The sequence below is a fragment of the Pelodiscus sinensis genome, chromosome 8 (genome assembly GCF_052426305.1).
Source record: "Pelodiscus sinensis isolate ZL-2025 chromosome 8, ASM5242630v1, whole genome shotgun sequence".
NCBI lineage: Eukaryota > Metazoa > Chordata > Testudines > Trionychidae > Pelodiscus > Pelodiscus sinensis.
The window spans coordinates 29135135-29149343 of record NC_143059.1 but is presented as its reverse complement, the minus strand read 5'-3'; the positions used below and the strand labels follow the sequence as shown (position 1 = coordinate 29149343).

The 14209-nt window shown below is 47.7% G+C and overlaps 1 protein-coding gene across 5 annotated transcripts in view; it reads left to right on the top strand.

Moving 5' to 3' along the window:
- CDH23 (cadherin related 23) overlaps positions 1-14209 on the top strand; it is a 573109-nt gene that overhangs the window by 533010 nt on the left and 25890 nt on the right. For 4 of the 5 annotated variants that reach the window (XM_075934954.2, XM_075934952.2, XM_075934956.2 and 1 more), the window contains 11 exons: positions 531-633; positions 1752-1877; positions 2079-2282; positions 3262-3720; positions 4634-4750; positions 6156-6380; positions 6964-7133; positions 8584-8721; positions 9054-9173; positions 10601-10778; positions 11778-11989. In XM_075934954.2, coding sequence (XP_075791069.2) covers positions 531-633; positions 1752-1877; positions 2079-2282; positions 3262-3720; positions 4634-4750; positions 6156-6380; positions 6964-7133; positions 8584-8721; positions 9054-9173; positions 10601-10778; positions 11778-11989 — 2052 coding nt within the window. Of the gene's footprint in view, positions 1-530; positions 634-1751; positions 1878-2078; positions 2283-2361; positions 3721-4633; positions 4751-6155; positions 6381-6963; positions 7134-8583; positions 8722-9053; positions 9174-10600; positions 10779-11777; positions 11990-14209 lie in introns of those variants that run through there. The other variant, XM_089780126.1, reaches the window with a different exon arrangement.

Sequence of the window (14209 nt, the reverse complement as noted above, 5' to 3'; positions counted from 1 at the left end):
TGCTGCCTGCAGAGCTCAATGTGGGAGGAAGTGCTGGGAAGTCCTGCTTTCCCTTTATTAACTCCTTTACCGCCTGAAATAAAATAGAACAAGGGAGACCATTTGTTCTTTAATTCCACAGATGCCATGCGTGTGGTTTAAACCCTTCCAAGGAGAGAGCCTGAATTCTCTGGTGCAAAGCCTGTATTCCAAATGGCATGGTCTATTAATGATACAGAATCTGGCCATGTTCAGCTATGGAACTGCATTTATGGAATGATACCACAGAATGTGTAATTCCCCTACCCTGCTGTCTCAGACCTCATGTTGCTATATGACATTGGGCATGAAGCCCAGGCATCTGGGCAGAGGCACTATGGATCCTATGGTATATTCTGGTGATGCATTTCCATGGTTGCACATAATCTAGGCTCTCTGTGGTGCTGAATTAGGAGGAGTGGTACATGGCAGACACTGATGCAGGAAGTGAGTTGAGGAGTGGGTATAATAGTCACTGTCCCCTTGTCTTTGTTTTATTCGTACACCCTTAGGATTTTGACCTGCTGGTGATATCAATAGCAGATGAAAATGACAACCGGCCGCTTTTCACTCAGAGCTCCTATCAGGCAGAGGTGATGGAGAACTCCCCAGCAGGTAGGTGTGCCCTCCCATGAATACATTATTCAAAACTTGCAGGGACTTTCTTTGATTCCCAACCCATCCCAGTTGCCTCCAGATAGATGAAGGGAAGGCCACTGAGGCAGAAAAGCTCTCCTTCGTGGGCTGTCCTATAAAACATCATTAACTGAAAGTCGACGATGTCACTGAACAGTTAAACATTTTCCATCAGTAAGAGAGGATATTGAAGTAGGCTAAGGTGACGGTGTTACATGGTGATGCAGATAAACATAGAGAGAAGGCTGGGTCGGTCTATGAAAGTGGATATTTTTCCCACCGAAGTGACAGTCTGGTCATCTGGTTGTCTCACATGACAAACCCTTTAGAAATCATACCTCTGGGTGGCATCGGGCAAATGTGCTGCTTTCTTATCTAGCTGATGAGCTCCATGTCCTGAAGCCACAGCATATGTTCTGAAATAAAACTAATTGTTCTAAGACAGCCAAATATCTATTATCATGTGTCGCTGAAATATGGCAGCACTTTGTTGTTGTCATTTCAAATGATGTGTGTTCTGTCTGCCATAAAACAGGATGAGGCAAGCAGCTATCTGCTTCATTAGTGTGTTTCTGTAACTCTCCCTTCTGGATTGGTGTTGCTTTTAGAGCTAGTAGAGTGAAACATCTGGCTTCTGCCGTTTATATCAGAGAGCTACTCTTTGAGAGGGACACTCTTTGAGACTAACCTGCTTCCAAAATATCTAGCAAACTCCAGCTAGCCCCAGTTGATGTCCCTGTCCCAGATGCTCACATACAGACATATATATTTGGGTGAGTTCAGGAACAAACCAAGTAAATAAGCCTCTGAAGCAAAGCATGCTGAGAAGTACCTTTTAAGTCTGAATGATGGGTTCAAAGGGTCTTATGGCTTTCTTTGTGTGTTTCTTTTTAGCAGGGTGTTAGACTTCTCCCTACGGGCTTCTTGAGTCAGTCTGCCAAGGCTGCAACAGCCATTACTTCAGTCTCATGTCGCCTCATTCTGTTTGCTTCATTCGTTTGTTGCTCTCAGTCACAAGTCACAGGGCGTAATGGGGGGAGGGAGAAGGTGTCCATGATGAGCTCACCACCAGTTGCTGACATTCTTGTCTGATTCAGGAACTCCCATCACAGTGCTCAATGGGCCAGTTCTAGCTTTGGACAGTGACCAGGGCATCAATGCACTGGTGAGGTACCAGCTGCTGGGGATGCCAGCGGACCTCTTCATTGTCAACAACAGAACAGGTAAGCTAGAGATGTACCAGGCTCCCAGTCCAAACAGACTGTCTGAAATAGAGAGCTGCTGGGCAGCTTTGCCGGGTCCAAGGCATAGAGGCCTCCAGCACTTGAAAGCTGTTGGATTGCACCTGAATCCCGTTGGCACTCTCTCTTGACATTGCCTCTTGGTGGTGGTTTTTTTCCTGGCTGACTTTTACTATCCTCCAGGTGTCATTTTGGTAAAACCTGGCAGAGTGATTGACAGGGAAGCTTTCCTGAACCCAAGCCTTGAGCTCACACTGATGGCAGAGGATATTGGCAAGCTGAACAGCACTGCTAGGCTCTCTGTGACCATCCTGGATGATAATGACAACCGGCCAATATTTAACCCAGCAGTGATGACAGTGCAACTGAAGGAAAACAGCCCCCCAGGTCAGTCTGCTACCACTGTGTGGGAGAGAGCTGGGACACAGAGGGAGACAGGGAGAAGCCAGCCATGGAGAAAGCAATAGGACAGAAGATAGCAGGGCAGGGAGGATCCAGGGTGTCAGTCTGGAAGACTGAAGGGATTTTGCATAAAAGGGAATTGGGGGCAATGTTTATAGTGGCCCCTGCCAGTAGCACAACTGCTTACAGGGGAGAGGAGGAAGCCTCTTCTCTCTCTAGTGATAATCATGGGCTACTTTCCATCAAGGAACTGAGCTATCTGAGTGAAGCTCAAGTTCATTGTTTGCATGGGGTTGCCTGTTTCCTCTTTTCATACTGTAGGTGTGGCACATTTGCATTGTGCACACTCTGATTTCACACTCCAAACTCCAGACCACTGGTGTCAGCATTGACATCACAGGGTTGTGGAAAGTAGGGCACTTCTCCATACTTTTGGTGACCCTGCGAGCATGATATTCTTGTAGCCATCTAGCTAATGGTGGATTGGTACAGGTAGTTCTGTTACTGCATGGCAGATGCATATGTGAATGTTGCTCAGTTTTCTTTCTGTTTCATGGGTCAGATCCAGTAAGGAGAATTTACCAATCAACTTGACAAAATTGTCCTGGTTTTTCTCTTGCTTCTGTTACACTGGCAAGGTGCGATCTTCCCCTCTGCACTTTACTCTGACACCCGAGGAATAAGCCAGAAATCATTGGTTTGATTTTTATCTATGCCTTAATTTGCTTTGCTTTGCTTGTCAGTCAATTTTTATCTGTGTGCTGGCAAGGGCTGTAGCTCCCCATGTGTAGGATCCAGCTCAGGGAGAAGTAAATTTCCCTAAGTGCTATGATGTTGCTAATTTAATTAAAAAGGTACCACAGCGTCACTGGCAGCCTACAGCACTGGCCACGCTCAGCGAGGCTGCTGACCTAGATGAATGAAAAAGCCTCAAATGTCAGAGTATGGGTTTCCTCCCCCCCAGGTTTTTCTGTCCTTCAGGTAACGGCTACAGATGCAGACAGTGGTCTCAACCAGCATTTGAGCTACCGGATTGAGAGTGGAGCTCAGGATAAGTTCCTGATCAATGCTGACTCCGGAGTAATCCGCGTGGCCAATATCACCATAGATAGGGAAGAAAGGGACACCTACAGGCTGACAGTGCTGGCAGTGGATCAAGGCATGCCCCCTCTCTCTGGCACCGCCACCATCAACATCCTTGTTGACGATATTAATGATTATCGCCCGGAGTTCATCCGTTTGATCCAGACGGTCAGCGTGCCTGAATCAGCAGTGCCCGGCACCATCATCGCCGAGGTCACAGCAATAGACAAAGATCTGAACCCCCGGCTGGAATATTACATCATTGAGATTCTAGCAAAGGATGATGCCAACGCTCTCGTGCTGGGCCAGCAGGGAGTATTAGCTGTGGATTTTAAAACAGGTACAAGAATCGGAGAAACTCTGTATGAATGTGTGTCTCTTTCCCCTTCTACTTCTTCCTGTCCCTGTCTACTCCCCTCCCTCCTCCACCCCCGTAATGCTTTCTCTCACTGTCTTTCCTTAGCTTTTACTTGCTCTCATCACCCTTCTCTGTCTGTTTCTTCCTTTCTCTTCAGTCTTCCTCACTCTCCTTGCCCTTTCTCTCAGCTGCACTTAGACAGTACTGCACTGCCAATGAACTAACTAACCTTTTTCTTTTCCTTGTGGCTCTCAGCTCAGCAGGTTTGAGCTCTCTGTTTCTGTGTAGATCTGTCAGTCAGGCCTCGGTCTGCTTCATCCATTGTCTTCTTTCCATCTCAGTCATAACCATGGTCACTTTCATCACTGGCTGGGTGCTTGGCTGCTTCACGCTGGGAGGGAGCAGCCCTGACCCATGCAGCTGGCTGTTGTTTAGCCTTCGCAGACTGAATGCAGACAGCTCCTCAGCAGCATCTTGCTGATGGGGTAGGGGGAGCCTTTTGGGTAAGTGATCCCTTGCTCGCAGTGTTTTGGGTATGGAGAGGTGGGCATAAGGGATGTCTCGCTTGCCAGAGAAACTGCATTCCCAGAATACACACCTCCCGTCTCTTCATGACACAGGGCCTTGTGCTGTGAAACAAATGGACTGATTTAGTGCCTGTTCAGCTATGGAAAGCTGACTCGTGAAAAAATCACCTGTTGCTCCCTCCGTCCTCTTCTGTAAATAACATAAGGAAAGGCAGGAGGCCACCAAGAGGGACAAAGAGAATTATGGGGAAATAGCAGGTCTCCTGGGGTTGGTGCTCTGTGCCACTCTGCCAGAGGAATCAGGCAGGGTCTCTGTGGGGTTTGCAGTCTATGTAAGTGGTGACTTTTTTTCCTTTTCTGCTTTGCAGGAGCTGTGAAGGTTAAGTCGTCTCTAAACAGGGAGCTAGTGGCCACATATGAAGTCACCATCTCTGTTCATGATAACGCCAGTGACGTTGTTGACCATTCTGTCAGCATACCAAATGGTAGGCAAACTCCTGATGCCGACAGGCTCAGCCAACTCACGTTCCAATGTGAGCTTCGGGGAGGGGGGCAAATCAATTCGGGCTAGGGCATTTTTTGGGTAAGGATCTGGCTTCAAATCCTGTTGGTGATGGATTCTCAGGCAAGGCCCACAATGACTGTGTTTCCACATTTACAGTTTGGCATGATTGCAGTTTCTGCTAAGGGGGAATCCTAGGAATACAGTAATAGCAGGGGTGCAGGTTGGGACCAAGGGGGGCTCAGAACTAGAAAAGCAATGAATGTGGCATGAAGGAGATGGTTGTCAGAGCTGGATGGGGACCCACAACTCGAATAATGGGGGAGGTGTCTTCCACTTGAAAGCTGCATTATTCCTCTTGCTGTTCCCCTGGGGCTTATTAATTAAATCTGTTTTTCTTCCTAATAAAACAACCCCCGGCTAATATTGCAGGCCCTGTGCCAAAAGAAAGCTGCTCACATGTGCTATATAACAGCAGTAGGTGTTTTGTGGCTAAGGGCAAAGTGCTGTTAGCCAAGAGGGTATGTTGTGATCCAAGGGTACGTTTAATTGCAGCACCTCTATTTTTCCAGGCTGCTGGGAGGTCTCTACTGGAAAGATACATGCTTATAATTGATCGGGCCAAATATCACATTCCATTCTAGTACTGCTTTCACCATGGCTGTCTTAGATTTTGAGTAGGAGCTGAACGGGTATTTAATTTCCATAAATAATGTACCACAGCTAGTAATGCCCACTACTGAGGTTAGTGGTCCTGAATTCTTGGATGCCCTGATGGCCTGTTACCTCTTGGGTAGGAAGTTTCCTTTGTTCTGTCTAATTTCAGCTCTTTGAGAGTGCTGCAAGTAGCAACGGCCTTGCAAAACTCTGACAACAGTTTACAAGCCCAGGCCCACGTGCCTTTTCCAGGATGGTGGTGATGGTAAAAAAACTGCTCATCTTTTACTTTCCCATCAGAGACAGTGACTTGCTCGGGGGCATATGAATGACTAGACTTTTTCAAGTCTGCTATTGGGTCTTTGAATACACCAGGCCTACACTATTTCTTTAAGCAGTTAATGAAACTTCCCTTCTCCCACCAATGAGCTAGGCATCAAAAACAGACGAAGTAAAGGCTTCAGGCTGTGTTCAAAGCAGCTACTGCACAAGCCTGGAGTTCTCCTTGTAGGAGTGGGAATACATATAAACTTTCTAGCCAGATCCTGAGCTCTGGTGACTTTCATGGGGCTCTATAATTCCATCAGCTGAGGACCTGATACACCATACTTACCTTCTCTCCTTGCCTTCTCTCAACCACTCCACTTGTTTCTCTTTCACCCTGTCTGTTTTTCGTCTACTTTCCCTTTCTATCACTCGCACTCCCACTTCTGTCTCCCCTGCCCTCACAGCTAAGCTGACAGTAAACGTGCTGGATGTCAATGACAACACTCCCCGATTCCGTCCTTTTGGGGCCACCTATTTCACTGAGAGGATTGTGGAAGGGGCCACGCCAGGGACCACCCTGATTTCCATGTCTGCGGTGGACCCAGACAAAGGTGCCAACGGACAGATCACCTATGAGTTGCTGAACCTTTCACCTGAAGGATATGCCCGACTTGAAGATCTCTCAGCAGGTAGGTGGGAGGAGGGGGGCGGGATTTAGGAATCCCTGTTCTAGCTTGTGAATCTCTAAATCTATCAAAGGGACAGTGAGGAAGGGATGAATGCAGATGCTGAGGTGAGAACTAGTCTGTTGGTGGCTTTTGTACAGTCCTGACAGCCTGATTCACAGCCATCCTTACTCACATTGAATGGTACCTTATTTTATGTGCCAAGAGATCCCTGAAAGCATGATGCTGATCACGCACGCTGTCTCCTTACAGCTGTCAGCACCAGCACTGACCAGCTAGCACATTCCTATACCAGCTCTTCCTGGTCTCCCCTGCACCCTACAATGGCATTGCTCAGAGAGTCTTGGTCAGCCTTGTTGATCCTGGTCCCAGTGGTGGTGAGGAAGAGATTATCCCATGCAATGGAACCCATCCTATGGCAGTTTTCATGATCCATGAACATGTAGAATGAGGGAAATGGCCTGTCCCTCATTCCATAATGGACATTACAGAAATGAGTTGACAGTTACTGACCTGTACCTTGTATGGCATGGCCAACAGTGGAAGGGCTTAAAGGCGTTCTTGTTTCAGTGTCTGCTCTTTCTAGGGAAGGTTATTGCAAATAGCACAGTGGACTACGAAGAGGTGCAATGGCTAAACTTCACTGTCCGGGCCTCAGACAATGGCTCTCCCCGGAGATCAGCTGAGATCCCAGTGTATCTCCAGATTGTGGATATCAATGACAACAATCCCATCTTCAGCCAGACCTCTTACCAGGTGAAGGGAATTTAACACTCAGAAAGTGTGTGTGATGCTGGGGGCTGACGGATGAGAGGTGCATGTACCTTGGCCATTATAGCAGGCCGGACGCTTATAGGCCAAATCATTGTGTACTACAGAGTGCCTGCTACAGCAAACTTCCGATAAACCGGCACCTTTGGGGGTGCCGGATTATTGGATATGCCGGAGTATCAGGAGATACTCCGGCAGGGGGGCTCTGACGGGGCTGGAGGGTGGGAGGGTGGGCAGGGAACGGCGTGTTGTGGGGCGTACTAGGTGTTGGTGAGGGGCAGTGCTGCAGAACCAACCCGCCAGCACCCCAGCTGTTCTGCTCCGCGCTGCTTCCCCAGTTCCGCAGCTGGTCAGCTTCAGCAGTGGCAGCAGCAGACTTGAGGAAGCGGCGCGGAGCAGCTCCAATTGTCCAGCTGGCCAGAGCACTTCCAGGTTCCAGTTGGTGCCAGACTATTGGGAGTGCTGGACCACTGGATGCGGGACAGTTGGAGTTATACTGTACTTAGAATCCCATGAGAACCATACACAGGGGAGAACAAAGCAATTCAATAAAGCTAAGGGCAAAGCAGCTGATTTGACACTTCTTATGGAGACTTTGTGTAAATGAAAATCAAGCCCTGAATGTTTAGCTATATCTGAATTGGAAGAATCTTAACTGTTTGCTTCTGCTTAAATTGGAAGCAGTGAGGTAGATGATAATATTGGTATTTACCTTGTCATCATTAGTTTCCAGAGTGAGCACCAAGTCAGATGTGTATTCCATTTCACAACTATCTCTGGGCTATTATTTCAGGCTCTCTCTCTACCGACTCAGAATTAATAGGTGCCTCACTGAGTTCAGTTCTGCAGATTTTGTCCCATCCAGACAAGTTCAGTGTCCATAAGTTTTAAATAAATGCTTAAAATTTCAGAATCTGATGTTTAAAATTCAGGGTACGTCTAAACGGTGGGGGGGGGGGAGGGGTTCGAAAGAGGATATGCAAATTCTGTGGGAATTTGCATATCTTCTTCCGATCTCACTTTTGAAAGAGGATTTTTCAAAAGTGAAAGTAGTCTGGACGCGTTTTTGCGGCGGGGGGAACCCTTTTTCAAAAAACCCGCGTAAACCTCATTTTTTAAGGAAGAGGGGGTTTTGGGGTTTTTTTTCGAAAAAGGGATTTTTTCTTCCGAAAAAAACCCCATCTGGACTACTTTCATTTTCGAAAGATCCTCTTTCAAAAGTGAGATCGGAAGAAGATATGCAAATTCCCACAGGATTTGCATATCCTCTTTCGAAAATAGAACATTTTAGACTCTATGCCGGTGACTTAGGGCAGCACCTCCCCTGCATAATCAACACACTGATTCTTTTGAATGCTTTGTAGTTTTTACTGTTCTGTAAGGGGGTGAAATCCTCACTCACCTGCCCTCTCTCCTCTTCTTTTTGCACTTGCAGAAGCCAGTTTTTGAGGATGTCCCATTGGGTACAGTCATCCTAAGGGTCAGAGCCACCGATGCAGATTCTGGGCGCTTTTCCCTCATCCAGTACAGCCTGGGAGATGGAGAGGGCAAGTTTGGGATAAACCCCAACACGGTAAGAGGTGAAGAATGGAGCTGTACAGCGCTAACAGTGGGGATATGGGACCAGGAGCACTTTAAATGGGAGGGTTCTGCTGCTGACAGAGTCCCATCTAAGGTCAAAATCTCGCTATATTACATGTGAGAAATTGTGGGGAGGGGGCACACTCAATGTTCCCCTGCCCTTTTAAGGGGAAGGGAGTCAAGCCTGAAGAAGGGGATTCTGACCCTTCTGTCCTCCAATTTCTCTTAAAATAATGTCTTGATATTGGCCAAGACCTCAGGTCAACTTACCACAGAAATGACATGCCAATGGCCAATAACTTTCTGAAGGTTTGTGTGTTGCAGGGGGATATCTATGTCCTGTCATCCCTGGACCGAGAGAAGAAGGATCACTACACACTGACTGCTGTAGCCAGGGACAACCCTGGGGACATTTCTAGTAACCGTCGAGAGAACTCTGTGCAGGTACCATGCCACCAAAGCTGATCTGGGATGTATTTAAGACACATCTTTATGCCATAGATGCAATCTCCATGAGTTTGTGTGCATATTTTGGATTATAGAAAGGCATTTGCTTTTTACAGAGTATGAGAAAAGGGAGCAGCAAAATCCATCAGTGTCGGTATAACAGAGAGAGTGTGCATATGAGTTCCAAAAGAAGGTGGTGCAAGTGAATGAGGGAAATAGCAGAGAAGCCCAAGCAAGAGACAGAGAGAAAAACAGTTTAACAGAGACCGCATCCACAAGAAAGTGCCAGAGGTTCAAGATGGAATTTCTTGGTTTAGCTTGGGTCAGAGTCACTGGGGTTTTATACTACAAGGGGACATTGTAGGATTGAACATTACATTCCAGTGTCCAGACAAGCCCAACAGTGCAGTTGTGATAAATAGATGCAGTTGTGCTCATATCATGTTACTTCACAAGTTTACCACAGTCTTTATTTTAAACAACTCCAGAAGATGTAGTGTGGCCAAGAGAGAAGAGCATGCAGGATGCAGATGCCTCTATTCTATCTTGTAATTATTGTAAGATACAGTCTCAGGTTTAGTGAATATAAATAGGATTCTTTTTGGAGGCCACTGGACACAGACCATGTAGTTCTGTCAAGGTCTCTAGCTTCCAAAACTGAACACAGCCAGAGCTGCCTAGCATCACTGCATAGACTCTCTAGGTCCTGACCTTGGAATGTGGAAGGGACTACTGCCCATGCTACAGCTGCAGGTTCTTGGAAGCCAGGCATGGTAGAAAAGAAACTCAGCAACTCTGAGCTCTCAGTTCTGCCCTTTCCCAACAGTGCCAGAGCACTTGCCACAGAATCTGGAGCTAGCTCCTCGACCCTTTCCTGTTCACATATCTGCCTGGACAAGGCAGTTTCTGAAAAGCTTCTAAGGAGCAATGGGTTTAGAGTTTTCTGGGCAGGGACTTCTGATAAGGCCTCCAGTTTTTCTATTAACTACTAAAACTATCTCACATGGTTGTTCTGGAGCAATAATCCACCACCTGAGCCTATCTCTGGAGAAGTCTGTCATGCCCCATACGCCCTTGCCAAAGCACAGTTTTCTACTCCATAGTGAGAGTAGAGCAGCTGCTGCTCAGCTTTAGGAGAGCCCATGATGTGGGTTCTGAGCTGTATGGTAACTAGCAGGGACTTTCTGGTGAAGCAGCTATTTCCCTTCCTGCTAGGTGAGGCTGCTGTAATCATTGTCCTGAATGATGCTCGGAGACATGGCAATGGCTGTTATTGCTGGAGTCTGTCAGCATTGTGTTTAACAAAGTTAAATAGATAAAAGTAGAGCCGATTGTCTTTTAGGGTCATCGCAGTCGCCTTGTTCTCTGGTCCCTTATAGGATTCCTCTGCCCTTATCCACATGACCACTTTGCTTTTGCTTAAGGTGTTGATTACAGTTCTGGACATCAATGACTTCAGGCCGCAGTTTGTCAAGCGACAGTTCAGCACCAGTATGTATGAAAATGAGCCAGCGGGGACATCTGTGATTACCATGACAGCCACGGACCTCGATGAGGGTGACAATGGAGTGGTGACTTACAGCATCGAGGGCCCTGGAGTGGGTATGTGGCCTTTAGGCATTTAGGGGATGGAAGAGTGACAAAGGATGTTTCCAGAATGATATGGAAAACACAGAGTTAAAACTGGAGAGATCTAAGAAGATGCAAAGACCTAATAGAAATTTTTCTATTTCACCAACTATTAAGTTAGCATTAAGGCCACATGCACACACAACTACTGCACCGTGGAAAATTCTGTTCCCTTGTAGGCCATGCATTGCAGCCCTACAGACCTTTCCATTGCTGCTCAGTCTCTGATTCTCTCTTGTCTACCACATCCAAGACTGTCACTTCCCAGACTTCCTAGTTACACACATGTAAACTGTTTCCTGAGTTCCTGCTCCTGGAGTGAGTCCACTACACATGCTCTTACATAAATAAAAAACAGGAAAAGGTGGAGAGTGGGTTATTTATTGAGATGGATAGTTACAGAACATGAATTCCAGAGTACGAAGTCTCACTGCCGGGTGGTAGCTACAAGGTCAGAGCCCACATAAGTATATAGGAAAAGGAGAGAAAACCCCACTTTTCTGACACCTGTGAGTTTACCCCTGTTTTACGGCAGCATCAAGAGGGCTGCATGTGGAATAGGGGAGGAATTGAAAATAATATGAGAACACCTGTGACCTTTAAATCTTTCAGTGAGACCAGTCACAGCCTCTCTTCAGCTTTAAGAGATTCTCTGAGACTCCAGCATACCATTTCAGTGCACATGTACTTGGAACAGAACTGGGAAGTGTGTTGTGCTCTGTAAAAAATCTACTCATGGCTGTAGGGTCCTTTACCCTATAGTGACTCAGATTTAGTGTGTTGCTATGACTGAGGGTGCTGCAGCCAATAATTTTCAACCAGTGAATTATGGTGTATGCAGCTGTCTGCCAGAAGCTCTTAGCTGGCTAGACTGCTCCATTCTGCTTTCTAATTTATACCATGCAATAATTTTATAATACTTCCTTTCATGCAGAAGGCCCAGAGTGATAGATTTGTCTTTTCTGTCCCTAGAGGCCTTCAAGATAGATAAAGACTCTGGGCTCATCACATCCCGAAGGCATCTGCAGTCTTACGAGAGGTTCAACCTGACAGTGGTGGCTACAGATAAAGGCAGGCCACCTTTGTGGGGAACTACCATGCTCCAAGTGGAGGTCATCGATATTAATGATAACCGGCCAGTGTTTGTTCGGCCACCCAATGGCACCATCCTGCACATTAAAGAGGTAAACTGCTAACATGGTGCAGTGGGGCAGATGTCTGAAAGGACGATTACTGGCCCTGTGCCATTAAGGTGTCCACAGAGGGGCTTGTACTGACAGACGCAAAATCCGGAGAAGCAGCTGTGTCCCCACTAACTTGGACAGCAATGTCATGTGACAAGCCAGATTTCCAAAGGAGCAATCCATTAGCTATTGTGGTCCCAGTTTTGACTGTCTCTTTGATCTGACATCTCACTTCCTGTTCTGGCTAGCACTGAGCATGATGCTAAGGTAGATTTCTAGCCCAGGTGAGGCACTGGAAAGAAAATTGGGGACAATCCCCTCAGTGACACCCCCAAAAGCTAGAGCACCACATACACCAGTTTTCAAAGAAATTCCACCCAGTCCTTCTTAGCCAGGAATTGGAGCCCATGTCTGCGTCCATGACACTCCTGGTTTGTACTTTTGAAAGTTGTTGTTTGACATCATAGATGAAGGAGAGAGGGAGGGAGATGATGGCTGCCAGTCTAAGGAAAAGACAGGACTGAAAAGTCCCATTTGTCAACACCAGAGTACTCTTCTCTAGCTTGGGTTGTTAGTCACTGCTGCGGGTGGGGGAGGAGAGAGCGAGGGGTGCTCATGTAGGAGCCCCAGGTACAACGGCCAAAACCTTTCATGCTCTCCCCGATGGACAGTTTCCGCTCACCTTAAGCAGAGGAGCTTCTCCCTATGGTTAGCAGAAGTCCCAACTGAGCCATCTTCAGGGGCTGAACTGCAAAAGACCAAAACCTACCTTTGGCCTAAACCTCTCCTTAGCATGGGGTCCTCCTGTCTCTAAAAATGTATTTTGAAACACAGAGAAAATATATCACTGTAGCCTGCTGCAACCTGTCCGTGTCACAAGAGCACATGAGGAGTTCAAGGAAAGCAAATTAATGGGGATTCTCAGAGTAGCTTTAGGGAATAGAAGCTTCAGGAGGCAAGCAAAATAAGTAGGATGACCATATTTCCCTATGATGAATATGGGACATCTGGTAAAATTACAGGTTGAATCTCTCTTGTCCTGCACACTCTGGTGTGGCAGCATTCATGGTCTGGCATGATTTTAGTTAGCCAGATGTCCGCTTATCATGGGCAGGCCCAAGTTTCCTCTGCCCTCCCTCTTATCCCTGTCTGCATCGCTCACTGCCCCAGTCTGGGACCACAGCTGGGGTTTGTTGTGGAGTCCTGGGTCAGGAGTAGAGCCCGGGGGCTGACAGCCAGGACCCCAGGGGGCAGTTGGGACTCTGGGCCATCCTTGTGGTCTGGCAAATTCTCTAGTTCAGCAATGATCAGGTCCTGTGGGTGCTGGACTAGAGAGGTTCAACCTGTACTCGTCCTCAAGTGAATTCAAGCCATTCAATCAGAGCTATAAAGTACAAATGTTCAAATCAACATCAATTGAGTGTGCACACGCACACCCACACTTTTACATAGCTCTCCTGCACAAGACTGGCCCCCTCCTGCCCACCCAGCATGCTCTGCCCTCCATGCCTCGCTGGGCCCCGTGGATAGACTCACCACTCCTGGTACCTGATGCCATGTTTTCTGAGGCAACATGTGGGGGTGGCACAGGGTCATATACCTCCTCCCAGTTTTCTACCAGGGTTCCCACCAGATTGTAGCCAGCAGCAGTTTTTTGGCACTGTGTGTGGGAGGGGAGGGATGATCTAGCCATGTCTTTTCAGAGCTCATCTCTCCTCTCCCCTCCCCCTTGCAAGTGGAAGCAGTTTGACCTTTCCTGCCTGCAGTGTTGTGAGGCAGCTACCACATCCAGGCTGCCACTAGCCATCAGCATAACCCAGCCACCTCCTGCCCCCTGGCTACAGCATGGACAATGCCCCAAGGATGCATTGTGCACCAAGGCCTAGGAAAGCTGACTGCGGGGGTTCCAGCAAAGGCAGCCAGAGAGGTGGCTCAGCTGGGGAGGGTGCTCTGGGGAGTGCAGGGACAGAGCAGCTCCTGGGGCAGGCCATGTGTGTGTGTCACTCCCCTCCCCCATGCGGGGGGCACCTTCAGGACATGAATAGGCTGGAAATCACACACTCCCTCTCCCACCATTCCAAGGCTTAGCTGAGAGGTGGAGCAGCTTCCCCCTGCCAGCGCTGGGTGGAGCTTTGGTACATGCTGGGCTCAGCTCCTCCTGGCCAGCACCCCAAGCTGTAGGTTCTTGGGCTTTCCTAGGGTGGTGGCCCAGCCTCAGGT